The 14,610-nt window shown below is 40.6% G+C and overlaps 2 protein-coding genes across 5 annotated transcripts in view; both read right to left on the reverse strand.

The window, feature by feature from the left end:
* FBXO38 (F-box protein 38) overlaps positions 1 to 7,807 on the reverse strand; it is a 35,478-nt gene extending 27,671 nt beyond the window's left edge. For 2 of the 4 annotated variants that reach the window (XM_054038108.1, XM_054038106.1), the window contains exons 1-4: positions 7,742 to 7,807; positions 3,122 to 3,310; positions 1,683 to 1,816; positions 171 to 334 (exon numbers count right to left, since the gene is read on the reverse strand). In XM_054038108.1, coding sequence (XP_053894083.1) covers positions 171 to 334; positions 1,683 to 1,816; positions 3,122 to 3,249 — 426 coding nt within the window. In that variant the 5' untranslated portion in view covers positions 3,250 to 3,310; positions 7,742 to 7,807. Of the gene's footprint in view, positions 1 to 170; positions 335 to 1,682; positions 1,817 to 3,121; positions 3,311 to 7,741 lie in introns of those variants that run through there. The other 2 variants (XM_054038107.1, XM_054038109.1) reach the window with 2 other exon arrangements.
* Positions 7,808 to 8,722: 915 nt separating this feature from the next.
* Positions 8,723 to 14,389, reverse strand: LOC128842349 (serine protease inhibitor Kazal-type 1-like). Its single transcript, XM_054038285.1, has 5 exons — positions 14,290 to 14,389; positions 12,925 to 12,950; positions 12,104 to 12,231; positions 9,590 to 9,642; positions 8,723 to 9,440 (listed from the first exon to the last, which is right to left on the reverse strand). Exons 1-4 carry the CDS (start codon positions 14,345 to 14,347, stop codon positions 9,597 to 9,599), a joined length of 258 nt encoding a protein of 85 aa, XP_053894260.1. The 5' UTR covers positions 14,348 to 14,389; the 3' UTR covers positions 8,723 to 9,440; positions 9,590 to 9,596.
* Between the last annotated feature and the right edge of the window lie 221 nt (positions 14,390 to 14,610).

Genomic DNA, 14,610 nt, shown 5'->3' on the forward strand with positions numbered 1-14,610 from the left:
ACTTCAGCTGCCATCAAAGCAAGACAAGGATTAAATTCACACTACTGCATCCTAGCAAGAAGATACAACATTGAGTTTTTTATCCCAACCATCTATTTCCTCTGCAGCCTTATCAAGGATCATAATATTAACTGATGAAAGGCATTTATCTTTTCAACCTGCACACTTACCAGCAGATTTGGGCAGGCCTGCAAGGCCTCTAGCACTCCAGGAATGCTGAAAGCTTCATGGCCACGGACTCTGCGCCTTTCAAGGTACCTGGGGTGAAGACCATAGAGTTGTTCAATGTCTGGCATCTTCCTCAGCAACGTTAGGAAACTGGAATCAGTGAAACCTATGAGGAGGACACAAGTTTTGAATTTCTTGTGACAGTAAACATCTAGCTGTACGGACAGAACTTATGCTGCAATTCTCTGTGTATAGTAAAAGAAAATTCCTCAGCCCTCCAATGCCAGAAGAGGTAGTAGATAATATAATAGATGGTTTCCATCCCCGGCTTCTATGAACTAATATTCTATATGTTCTGTTGCCTTTATATCATTCAGGGCAGCTGTCAAAACTACAGGGCTAGCTGCATTTCTGTCCTCTCTCAGTGCACCTCCATGAGTGTCAGGCCTCATCCATTTATCTTCCCCTGGGGGGGAATCCCATTATTCTCCCACTCTTAGATGAGGCCCTGGTCTACAGGACCCCATGTATCAACAGTGCTAACCCAGCAGGTCTGAGGGTTTTGGTACCTGTAGTTTTTCCCTTTGAGAATCTGTGACCAGCGGTGAATACAGTAATCAGACAGCCTTCTTAAACCAAAGTACTGATTAGTCATAACAGTAGGAACAAAATACAAGAGAAAAAGGATTTTAAAACAATAAACAGTCTGTATACATGTATCTCTCATCTCGACATCCTCCTGACAGGAACCCCTGTTAGTCTAACTTCCCAGACACTGCAACCTCTGGAGTGTCACTCACCATAGCTCTCCTCTCCCTCATCCCCAGTGTATCTTTAAATCCAGTGCAGGTCTTACTGTTCAGAAGCTTGCTCCTCCCACCACTGACAAATTCAATGGGTGAGCTCAGCAAGGGGGTGGAGGTAGAACCTCCAAGTGAATGGCTCTTGCACTGACCTTGAAGCGTTGGCAGATGAAGTCGTACTCTTTCTTACCTGCGTGCAAACAGCTTCTTCTTGAATTACCCCATGTATTCATACAGTAAACCCCCTTACAACAAACATACATTATTTATAAGTTGTTACAGAACAGCCCCATTTTCATCACCGTAGTATTCAACACACATACAGGCAGGGTTTTCAAAAGTACTGAAGGGAGGAAGGCACCAACTACACCTCTACCCCGATATAACGCGACCCGATATAACATGAATTCTGAACGCAGTAAAGCAGTACTCTGGGGGCGGGGGGAGGGTGGGGCTGCGCACTTGGGCGGATCAAAGCAAGTTCGATATAACGCGGTTTCACCTATAACGCGATAAGATTTTTTGACTCCCGAGGACAGCGTTATATCAAGATAGAGGTGTACCACTGAAAGTCAGTGAGCAGTAAGCACTTACCTTTCTTGGCTGCTTTCAAAAAGCCCATCCCTTATGTCTGTGTATAAATGATATCAGCTCAGCTAGGTCTCATCAATACCTCATTAACATAATACCCACATGAAGTGTACTACTTACCAGTGGGCATGTATTCCCACCAGCGGCCTGCACAGAGGTCCACGACCTTCACCACTCTCAGGTACAGAGTCACCGCTTCCTTCAGCTTCCGGGAGAGACATTCCATGCACATGATATCCTGCAGGGGAAGGTACCTTTGGGATGGAAAGAAACTCTGTTCATCAAAGACTTTAGTTCATTTTCTCTCATACCAAATAACATCCAGAGAATTACTCTACAAACCCAGACGTTCCTAACATCTAGAAAAGTATGGATTCAAATGAGATTTTTCAGATAGTACTGTAGCAACCTATGTAATGTGGCTAGGCAGAAGGGGTAGCATTTTGTTCATCAGGCAGCCAATGCACTTAAGGTAAAAAACAGAACAGTAGCCTTGTCATGTCGATAAGGGTCTGAGGTAGAGACGGGAGACTCTGGGATGCTTTAGAACATGTAGGACCTATTTCATTTCTTGCAAAGTTGCCATTCACGGAGATCCGGAAACTTTATAGCTTTAAAGTGTGCATTCTAATTCTCTAGTTCATTGTAAATTGGGATCCGTTTAGCAGCAGCTGCCACTGCATTAGCTCCACAAACATACTTGCAATCTGTGTGACATTTTAAACTTGTCAGCAAGATATTGACATGCCAGTCACAGATACTCTTAGACTTTGAATAATGTAAAATTGTAGTTAGAGTATTCCATTTATTTTTAAATTGGAATGAAGCATTTGACTAAAACTCTCAGTGGCAGGGTCAATGCTGCTCCAATATACCCAAACATGCATCACTGCATCTCTTGTAATGTATGCACAGTAACTGAATTTATCAGAGACACTGTAGTGCATGGCTGCACACCTTGGAGTACGATCATGCCTAAAACCCGTAGGAAAGATTGAACAGCAAGACTGCAGTGCTAATAGTACAGGAATCTGTATGAGTGAAACAAAGATATGCAACAAATTTTAGACATTCATCTACAAGGTATAAAAAGATATAATATTCATTCTAAGACAAATTGTTATCTGTCATCAGTATACACTTGCAGACTTTTTTTAGTCAAGCTTAACTTAAAAAATAAAAGATATAATGTTTCTCTGCTCTTTTGCTTGCTTCTACATGATACTAATAGCAATTTTCACATAAGTTAGTTTTCAGGGTACGTGACTACATCAAGGAATATGAAGCATGTTTCTCTGGAGAGGTAACTTATTTATATAGTGCCACCTATGTGCTTAGTTTTAACAAAACAAATAAAGGTAGAGTTCCACAAGAAACAAATTCCATACATTTCCTTTGTATTGTCCAGCAAAACCTCATCCACAAATACTGAGGTCTAAATTTAATTCCCATCTAACTACTGGTGGTACAGCTAGTATTTTCTGAATGCCTGTCATTTGATTTTTATTCACAGATACCAAAGTGGAAGGGATGGGGAGACAAAAAATACAGCTTCTTACCTAAAGATATGGCAAAGTACTTCATGTGAGAGCTGGTTCATATAATCTTTTGGCTCATCTAGTTTGGTAGTTTCAGAGACTTCCCTACTCATGCAGCACGGTTTCACATTTTTCCGTCGAGGCCCCATATTTGCAATGATTTCTGATTAAAAGGATCAATTTTTACAATGTTATACAAATTCAGTGCAACTGAAAGACAAAAGGTGGGAGAAAGGGTACAGAGTAACGAACATTAGTTTACAGAAGGACTCAACAAATTCTGCCACTAAAAATTAACTCTAGAATGCCATTATCCAAATGAATCAACTAAAAAGTGGAAGGATTGTTCTGGGAAGATATAAATCAATCTGCCTTGTGTATGAAACTGGAAAAAAATTCCAGACAAATGAATGAAGACTAACTAGAAAGTCTCTTTGAACTAAGTAAAATTAGTAAACAGAATACCACCTGGATCTCTTATGTAAATATCCCAGTAATTTTCATTATAAGTCGCTTCTGTAGTAGCCTTTTTCTAATTTAGAAAACAATAAAATGTCTCTGGAATTGCCACCCACATATCAATGAGCAAAGACATCTCATGGAAAAATAGATACAGATAATTACTAACCAAAGTGGACACATTTCAGTGTACTAGATCCAATCCAAAAGGAAATTATTCTGTCCTAAAAAGGAAAGGCTCTTACAATCTTGCTTAAAGTTCTTAACTCAGCAATGCTACAATACATTTAATCTCTCTCTATTTTTATTGTTAAATTTGTAGCTTACTATATTTCTGTAAATGTTGTTTCACCATAATTTTATATCTAATGTGCAATTTTCTGCTACTGAAATAATCCAAACCAAATGTTAGCAGTTTTGGCATCCATTTGTTTAGTTTTAAAGAAAAAGTGCCATGTTTAATAACTCTAATTAAGTTGACACCTCACAGAGATGTATGGCATGAGGTAGGAAGAGTTCACATCCTTGCTACTGCTGTTTAGTTCAAGACTGTTTTCTGGACGGTTACGTTGACAGAGCATTGTTAAACCAGTTAACTCTGTCATGGATTTAACTTTCAACAGAAAGAGATGAAAACATTTTAGTAATGAAAGTTCAGAATTTCCAGGCGGCAACAAAAATTGTGTAAAGACTCCAAAACTGTGATATACACAAGTTTTTGATAGCCTATATTTTCTCCTGATCATGATGGTAAATTATTATTTTTATGAAAAATTATTTTGTTCAATTTAATTCAATACAAAACTATTTGTGGGGTCTTTCCCACAACAAGAAAATGATTGTACAACAACCAATAATTGGCAGGAAGACTCAGGGCAGGTGGACATGAAGATACTTTGAGTTAACTTTTTTAAGCTGACTAGATTTTAAGTGGACTGTGTCCTCTAACATGTAAAGTGTCAACTTTCATCATTTCTCTGTGATAAGGTTTTGTAGGAAATGTGTTTCCTAGCTTCACAATATGCAACAACAGATTTTTCTTCAGTTTTCCACAAACTAAAATTCATCTTTTGGTTGAGACTAAACATGGAAAATTGCAACCGAGTGTGTAAAAATACGAAATTATCAAAATCATCTGTTGCAAACATTGTGGTTAATGTTACAAAACACTATATGTTGATGTTAAACGTTATCATTTAACTACATATTGTATTTCTACTGTGATTCTAGCAATAGCCACAATACAAATAGTACATTCCAAGATTTCCCCTCATTCTTTATATTCCCAATACCCGGAGTCTTTAGCTGCTCACAACCAGTTCATTTAACTGATCTTGGTTTTCTTCCTTCTTTGGTGAAGTAGTAGATGAAGGAGAATAGATTAAAAAAGGACTGAAGGGTAAAGCACTGATAAATTGTCCTAACCTGAAGTAAGTATATTTCAAAGGCAGGCTGATGGGCATATAAAGAGCATCTTATAACAGATTAGAGAAAAACTGTGTTCACCAAATGCAAGTTTTGCATCAGATCGAAAACCTCAAAACGTTATGAACATCACTGAGATCGAATGATGGAAAAAGGTTTTATTTAATAGCTAATTTGTCAGCATTCTAAATTTTGAAATCAAACAACACACACCAAGGTAATACCAACCTCCTTCCCCTCAAGAGATATTGTTAAGGGATATTTGGCCCTACATATACTGTAGGTTTTACAAAACTTAGCTTTTACAAATCCCAATATCAACAGAAATGTTTATCTATCCATCCATTATAATATTTTCAATTGAAATATTGCAGCATTGTTCAAGTGTACAAGAGAGTGAAATTGACTAGAAATTACCCATAAATAAATGTGAGATTATTATATTTATTTTGCCCAACCTGGTAGATTACTGCATGTAGTAAATACATAACATAACCAAGGAAGATTAGGTTTATAAAACTGTCAGATTAATATTAAGGTTGTTTGTAACAAATCTACTTTAATTGTATGATTTTTAATGTGACAGGATCCTTTTTTAAAGCCTTCTAAATATAAGCATCTCTGTAACTATAAGATCATAGTACTGTTCTCACACGGGCCCACGAAATCACACACTCTTTACACCTCCATAAAAAGAGGAACGCACAGGCCAACTAAATATTTTATCACCAACCAACAGGCAAGGATCAGGATCCCAACTGAGCCACCCAGCACATCTTTAAGACAAGATTTCCCAAACAGGATCCAGAGACACTGGGGGATTTTGGTACAGATTTTTATAAATGGGTATCCAAGTTTTGCTACGTTATATGGATTCCAAGTGAATTTCACCATACTCCTGCAGTTGGAGGACAGACAGGCAGCAGCAGAGAATGGAAAACATTTTAGTTTTATACAGAGTTTAAGATATTTCAAGGTAAAAAGAGTGTCTGATATAAGATAACGCATGAAAAGGAAGATTTAAGTCAAGTAGAAGGTAAGTCAGTGGTTTGAAGTGGAGGAGGAAAACAGGGAAGAGCTCCACAGAGAGTAAAAGAGCCACCTCCACCTGTGGGAGTCCAGTGCAGAAAATCTAAAGGTATGAGTTAGTCTACATGAGCAGCTCCAGACTTTTCTCTGGTGATGACTGTGCTTTGAATTAGATCTCCTCACTGAGACACAAAATACCTGGTCTCCCAGAACTATGTAATCTTCATAGAGCAGTGTGTGGGGCATCTGGCAATGATTGTAGGGAATAAGTCTCTACATACAAGTTTTTAAAACTAACATTCTCACTATTTTAGTTCTACTGTTTTAGAACAAATGACTCTTCTAAACAATCCAGACATATTCCTTTGATATTTAAACAAAGCAGGCAGAAAATGCAGAGAATTTTATTCTTCTCAATTGAATATAATCAAGGTAAAAAAATTGATCCTACATGAACAATGGTTTGATGTGTTATATTCTCATGACTCTTGTGTTCAACTTGAGAAGTTTAGAAAACTCCTGTTTTGATTTGTAACAACCAGAACTATCAGCTTAGCCTCCTTTTGGAAATCAAACTGAGCCGTTTCAAAAACGACAGCAATTGTGGAATCAGTGAGCTGTCAATTCTGTTGACAGTTTGCAAAGCAGAATACAACCCAGATCAAACTGCTGGTCTGAGTATTGTAAAACTTGGTTTCATCAGTAGACATAGTAGCACTGACCTGGAAGACAGGGGGAGCAAATATATGCTGACACCAGGGACTACTTAATAAGTACCACTTGAGACAATAACCACATATGCTATCTTCTCTGGCATTCCTGTATCTGGATTCTATAAGCTGATCCTAAAGAATGTCTGTAAATTTTTGTTTAGTGCAGTAGGTGAAAGGCAATGCAAGACAGATAATTACCAATCCCCATCTCCTAGTGTATCTTTGCTATTCACATTAAATATGTCGCCTGCTTGGGGATATTTTGGGGGGGGAGGGGCAGGGGGAACATCCTCCTAGAAGTTATTTTGTGCAAACTAAGTTTTCTATTGCATCCTGTCTCTGAGATAAGTGGATTTTTCAACCCTTTCCAGGTGGTACTTTAGAAGAGACATCACTATTTTTCAGGCCTGTTTGATGTTGTGATGATACATTACTCAAATTTAATTCCCTTTCTTTGAAGTAACTAGGAAGAAACACAAGAAAAAGGGGGGAGTAACTAGCGAGTACCTCCACCTGCCCCAGGTTTGGAATGATGAAGCAGAGCACGGCATCAAGAGGGATGAAACAGGGTCTCCCAGGGCAGCCTCATGCCGGTGGGGAGACAGGGCAGCAAGTCCCACAGGAATGGGGAGAGCGAGAGAAAGACACTCCCTCTACATGGCAGAGGGGACCCACCCCAGCAGTGAAAAGGTCACCCGGACCGCGGGTCTCCCCCAGGCCACTGCCGATGGAAAGGGCCCCTCCCCCATTCCCAGCGGCAGGCCCTGGCGAGAGCTCAGTCAACCAACCCCCGCAACAACGGCCGCCGGCCCCAGCGCCCGCAACGGTCATCGCTGCCAGCGATCCCAGGCCCAGGCCCCCTCCCGCGCGCCCACCAGTGGCACGCGCCACTCCCCCTTCCCTTCCATAGGGCCAGGCCCGGCGCCTCCCTCCTTCCCCGGGGGGCGCGTGTGCGGGGAGCCAGAGCAGCCGCACGCAACCCTAAACCTCCCCTCCCAGCCCCGCCGCCCCTTACCTGGCCGCCAGTGCCGCCTGTTATTGTGACTGCGGGGGGGAGGGATAATCCCGACAGACACTTCCGGCCACCCAGCGCTTCCGCTTCCGCCAGCGTCCGCCGCGCTTCCGGTCCCTGAACCCAGAACTGGGGAAATCAACCCTCTCTGCGGCCTTCCCGCGCCACCATCTTGGATGTGGCACTTCGCGCATATTTCCATTGCAGCCCAATCGCCGCCATCTTGGTTGTGGCCTCTCTGCCCTCGGGCGAATGGCGTCTCTGTGTGGGCGATGGGAGGGAGTAGGAGGAATCCCAGCACCGCCCCAGTCTGTTACTCACAGGTGGAGGCCAGGTTTACTGCCCTGTAGGAGCAGGCACAGCCACCAGCAAACGTATCCGTCCCCTGTACCATCCCTCTCAGGCTCAGCCACCAGCCCCCACTCGGTACAGGGCAGTGCAGCTCCCCAAGGCCAGCAAGGAGCGGGCAGGTGACCAGGTTGGAGCATGGCACAGATCTGATGTCTCACAATTGTGTTGTACATCTGTACCCCAGTGTCCGGGCCCAGGCTGGCTGGGGAGAGGGAAAGAGGGGGAGAAGAGAGGAAGGCCCAGATCCTCAAAAGCATCTAGGAGCTTACATACCTTTGAGGATTTGGGTCTAAGCCTGCTTGTGCATGATTTTCACCTGTGCATTGTGAGAGTCCAGTGTATGTAGAGACACTACCACTAGGGGACAAAAAATGGAATATCCATTTTTTTGCATGGAATATCCACTGAGCCCATAAAACTGGACAGCTGGTAACATGTGCACAGTACCCTTACAGATTTCAATCCACCCATGCACAAGCCCTTTTCTGTTCATTTGCCACAAGCGTTCATCTGAGCAAGGCCTTATCCATATGTCTATTTACAAAAAAGGAATTTTATTTGGGGCTTGTAGTGAGTCTTTTAATCAAGAAACAAAGTTCAGATTGTGACATGATACATTTGTTTGGAGGAAAAGCAGAAGTAGTTCCAAAGTGTTTAACTAGTATGGGAACAGAAACAATAACATGTGACTTAAGTGACCATTCTTACAAGTTCAGCAGCAAATTTTGAATAATGAATAGCTAGAAGTATAACATTTCTTCATATAAGCTATGTGTGAAAAAATAATAAATAAGTTTGTAAAAATCATGATCAAGCACACAACTTTGACTTGAAAAATGGTCATACATTATCTTCAAAGATTGTAACACAGCCACAAAGTCAGTGATTGCAATCCTGATAGTTGTCTGTGCCAAAATGTATTGGTGGAATTTGTGTTTCTTCATTCAGGATATCTATTTTAATCAATCCATTTTAACTGATCTTAGTGGAAAATTGCTATTGACTCAAGATCTCCATTATGAGTGTTTCCTACAGATCTAGATAAATCCAACCACAAAGCCTATTCATTATTGAAAATATTTTATTATCTGTGGTTTATTTATGTTATGAAGGCTGATATGTAAAATCAGTTGTTGATTTAATGATTTTCCTCCCCTCCCAAAAGCTATACTGCTTTGTGTTGAAAAATAAAATAAGAAAAAACCCTTTTAGTTTACTTTATTGAACAAACATAAGACACAAGGAAGCCAGTAGGAACCCCTGGTGCACAGGATGATTTGAGACTGTCTTTGCTCAGAGGTATTACAACACCTCCTATTTGTGCTTTACACCAATTCATCCATTATTCATCCTAGAGGGGGAGAAGAGACAGTTATAAAACAGACAAAATGAACATAGTGCCTTAGTCCGGAGTAGTGAAATGTTCCAAATAGTCCTCTATTCCACACATTAAACAAAGGAAACTGACACCGAATTAATCAATAATAGCCCTGGATTTACCATTGTGCTAACATTCTCCTCTGTGCTTTATGCCAATGGGGACTCCAGTTTCCCTGGAAAAGAGGAAGAAAGATTAGCCATTATGAGTAAGTACATGGTAGTCACCCTGAAGAGTAAAAACGGTTATAAGGATGCTGTTAAATTAGTTAGATTAACATAAACTGTACAGTTTGAGATAATAGAGTGGGCCAGCCATGTTCATGTACATTTTTTATTCTCTGTTTTATCATTTGTTCCAATATGAACCTGTATCTTCCTTAGTCAGCCACATCCACAGCCCACTTGTGTCCTGGGATTTGTAGTCTGATTCTTCAGTAAGAAACCAAGTCAGAGACATCTATAAAAATGCATTCCACATCAACATTGTTGGGAGTTACACATTCATACTGACTGAAGAATATACTTTGCTCCCAAGAATGATAACTTGGGAGCAATGGAAGAGAGTCTTGAGAGGCTCATGTAACTGCCGGTGTTTAAGTCTATGGAATGGCACTCACAGGTTTCCTCCACTATTTCTCTTGCTCATCCCAGTTGTAAAGTCAGCTGGGCTGCAAGGAATTGGCAAGGTTTCTCCTCCTGGCTACTAGGTACTACTCTCAGGGCTGCTAAGAAGACAACTAAAGTTGCCCCATCTTCCAAGTCCCATTCTCACTGCTCCTGTTGACTTCCTCAACCCATACTGTGCCTCTCAATGCAGCCCGAAAGGACAGGTAATGAGGAGAAGACATCTAGTTCTGGCAGCTTTACACTCCCTTACCCACCTGTCTGCTGGCCCTGGGCAGCAGAAACAGCAACAGCAGCACATTCCATGCCCAGGAGGGAGATGTTCTGGGACAATGTGCATACGTGGGCAGGAGAGACAGGACATGATGAGAGGAATGTATGTGGGAGAGACAGGATTTGGGTTGGAGAAATGATGCCATTACTGGACATGACAGAGAACTGTAAAAGCCCACACGGATCATGGGGAAAGGTCCTCAGCTGTTACAAATCAACATAGACATCAGTGGAGTAATGCCAGTTTCCCAATGGGAGGATTTGATCCACTAAGAAGTACACGTTTGAGCTTTGTCCCACAGGAATGATATTAGTTCCTTGGACAAGGGGCAGTGTAGAACGATAAATCTGATAGCAGGAAGTTAAGCCAGATACACTTAATCTGTTTGGAGAAAAGAAAAATTTAGAGATGACAAAACAGAGGATTTTTTAAAAAGGAAGAGTAAAATCAGTAGAAATAAAGTCGGGCAGGAGTATTTTACTTAAAGGTGCATAAACAACAAAATATATTACTGGGTAAGCAGTTTGAAGCAGAGTATTAAAAACGAGTACAGGAACACATGCTGCTTTTCTGGCAAAGGCCCAGTCATTATTCATTTTAATTTTCTATCATGTAGGTTATCAAGCATGCAGTGCTCATTGGCCAGGTTTAAATTAGCCAGGTGGTCCCTTTTCTTACTCTGACTCCTGCCACATTTAGGGATTTGTAATTCGGGGAATTTATGAACATCTTAACTAGAGCCTAAAGCAGATCAAGACGACACTGGGGCCCAGATCCACAAAGGTACTTAGGTGCTTAAATGCCAGACTTAGGCACTGAACTATGGGATTTAGGTGCTTAAGTCCCAGTTTTAGGATCCACTGTGATCCACAAAATTCCTACCAAACGTTGCAGGCACCTAAACTCACTGGGTTCCTAAATTTTGAGGGAGAAATATCCCTAGGTGCTTAAGTTTCTGTCTCTCAGCATGCATGCTGCTTCCTAAACCCACCTAACCCCCAGAGTGATTGACGAACCAGGGAAGACAGCCTTTCGGCTGCCTATCTCATGTATGGGGCCCAATCCAATAAGCATGTTCAGAGGCTGCCTTCAGGATTGGGTCCCATTCAAAATCTGGAGGAGTGGAAGTGGTCCCCAATTTATAACTTTTAGCCCTTTGTTTAGAGCACTCGCCTGGGATGTGGGAGACCCATGTTCAAATCCCTCCTCTGCCTGAGGGGGGAGAAGGGATTTCAACTAGGGTCTCCCACACTTCTCAAGAGGTGCTCTAACTACAGAGGTATGGGATATTCTGATGAGGGCTCCCTCAGTCTCCCCTGATGAAGCTGTTCCACTGTGGATAAAAAATTAAAGAGTCATTGGAGCAGGGAGACTGAACCCTCGGTCTCCCAGCTATGTGCCCTAACTACCAGGCTATAGGTTCATTCTCTTATTCACTCTGTCCCAATGACTCTGACTCTTTAAGAATCCATAAAAGTCCCATTGGGGATCTGGGCTGGGCAATATTGGAAGGTAAGTGGAAGAGGACAGACAGGTATTAAACACAATCAAAACAAAAGGCTGTCCATCCTGATCTGTGCATTACAAAAATATCAATATTAAATAATAATCAAGAGATAAGAGACCTGGGGAAATTGATGTTTCCCTCTATGAAGAAAATACATAAATAGAAAAGCTACTATTAGTAGCTCCCACCAGTGGTTTCACTTCATCAAAGAAACGATAAAAGTACTTACCAGATTTTTTCACACAGCAAACATTCATTGCTGTGAGTGATGCCGTCTGTTCCACAGACTGGTGCATAGTTCCTTGGACAGCCTCCTATCCAGGTTCCATCTGGATTTTTGTATTTACTGCAGTCGGGCTGCAAAATTAATAAGGTGACATTTGAGTGGACATTTTTCACTCTTCACTTGTTCTTTTGAGAAGAGAAATCACACACAGGGGCAATGTTTTTCACCGTTTCCTAAATCTAGAATGGGGTGAGCAAAAAGTAGTTCGTTTGTGCTGGAAGAAAAGGAAAATACTGCAGATATTTCGCAGGAGAAGTTCTATGTTGTTTTTTCCCACAGTTGCAAGTCACTGCCATAATGAGACTAATAACGATAAACCAGAAGACAGAGACCCAGAGCTAAAATCTAAGAAGAACCTCAATATGCAACAGTTTCAAGTCAGTTAAGTAAATAATTTTAATTAACATATATGATATAGAAAGAAATCTCTCTCACTGTTGCAACAGACAAATTTTAAAATGTCATATTTTAAAATATTTCCCCAATTTTTCTTTGTATCACAATCTCTGGTTAGAATGTGTGAGTCATTTAAAATAGTGTATAAAAGTAACCAGTCTGACTGTGTGGAGACCATCTATCTGAATTGCAGGTATACCCTCTAATTTTAATAGCAATGGGATAGTTTTAGTTTTTGATGCAACCAGCTTTTCCCATAGTTTTAGGGGAGAAGAGTTTCCCCAACCCAGAGAATTTGGCCACAATATTGTTTGTAGACAGAGATCCCAGGAAATTTACTATTAATAAACACAAAGAACTGTACTGACCTGACTCTCATCTTGAGTGGTGACGCCTGAAAAAACAACAGACAAATATGAATACTGCCAATGATCTGAGATGGTCTGTAGATGTCTGATTGTATTAAATATGAACTTTACAAGAGAAAATATTTAAAATGGACCCTTGAAAGTTAGCAGAGTGTGTCCTAGAAGTTGTTATAAAAATTTAAATGATCCCAAAAGAGCAGGTGTGTAAATTTTAAAAAATAATTTCCATCATTTAAGTGTCTAACAGAGGTATTTTATTCCTGCTTTAGTTGCAAATTTCAATGCACCCTTAACTATGGAGCTGTAAGGATGCTTATAGGATAGGAAAGAAAGAACAAGACAAAAATCTTTGAAGGAGATTAAATGCAATTGTCTGTGTGTAGAAAAATAGAATGCACTTTCTAACTTGGCAAACATCATCTAATATTACTGGCATTTATGGGTTGTGTATTAATTTTATTAATTTATAAGCAGTTTTTATTATTTCACATCACTGATTGTTTTAGGAATTATGCTCTGCTAAGAAGAAGCACAGTGAAACTAAAACATCTAACAGAATGAAACTAGAAGACCGTTAAGACATGGCAAAAACTAGTTTAGCCATAGCTGAATTCAAATTGTTGATTTCTGTTACGTCTAAATTATTTAAATCCATGTAAATTCCTGTCATTACATTTTCATCCCATACAATCCCCAGAAGCATTACAAGCAATACCTAGTGCTGAAGTGCAGCAACCTGTAGGGTGGAGAGCAATAGGCAACTGGTGCCCATCACACTGCACAATGAAGGGAGTAAAATTTTGGCCAAGACCATTGGCACAAACTCCGAATGTTAGGAAAAGTGCCACACCTCACATAGACAACAGGGCTGTAGGCCAAAAGTTTCAAACTTACTGGCCTAATTTTCAGAGGTGCTGACCATCTGTAATTCCCACTGACTTCAATAAGATCTGGTCAGCACCTCTGAAAATCAGACCACTTATTTAGGGTCTATGGGCCTGATCTTCAAAAATGCTCAGTAGCTGCAGCGCCCATTGACTTAAATAGGAGTTTAGGCTGCACAGCACTTCTGAAAATCAAGCCCGAAGGGCCATATTTTTAAAGGTATTTAGACACCTAAAGCTGCAGATATATCTAATGAGATTTTCAAAAGCACCTATCTGAATCTTTAGGGACCTAAAAACCTTTATAAATCTGGCACTGAGTACCTAACTTTAGACACCCAATTTTCAAAATGTTTACCTGCATTTTCTCTTTAAGAAAATAAGGGAAAGCAACATTAGCATTTAATAGTCATGGTTTCTGATGCCAGAGGTGTCTGTCATAGGGTTTAATACATGATGCAGAGTAGGGAGAGTTACTCACCTAAAATGAAGCAGCAAAATGCCAGGGAAAGGAACACAAAGGCACCTTTTAGCTTCATGGTGAAGACAGGTGTCTGGTCTGTGCTGATTCTGTTTGTACTTTGCTGAGTAGGTATCCTTGCAATTAACCCCCGACTGTGTTCACAGATATATATAGTTCTGTATATCTACAGAAGCAATCAGGTTCGTGACCTGGATTAGCAAATCACCTGCAAAGGATATTACTGACATAGGAATTTCTCTTCAGGCAGTTGCAGGCAGGGAAGAATGTTTATTTCAAAACATAATTTGCAGAAAATATGAGGAAAGTTTGTGTCACATG

This window comes from Malaclemys terrapin, chromosome 8 (genome assembly GCF_027887155.1).
Source record: "Malaclemys terrapin pileata isolate rMalTer1 chromosome 8, rMalTer1.hap1, whole genome shotgun sequence".
In the NCBI taxonomy this organism is placed as follows: Eukaryota; Metazoa; Chordata; order Testudines; family Emydidae; genus Malaclemys; species Malaclemys terrapin.

Bases quoted from the DNA above. Each gene is read 5' to 3' on its own strand.
- LOC128842349 (XM_054038285.1), bottom strand. From the start codon at position 14,347: ATGAAGCTAAAAGGTGCCTTTGTGTTCCTTTCCCTGGCATTTTGCTGC. The intron at 12,951-14,289 runs GTGAGTAACTCT...TTGTTTTTTCAG, and splicing joins ATTTTGCTGCTTCATTTTAG to GCGTCACCACTCAAGATGAG. The intron at 9,643-12,103 runs GTAAGTACTTTT...CCTCTTTTCCAG, and splicing joins TTGCTGTGTGAAAAAATCTG to GGAAACTGGAGTCCCCATTG.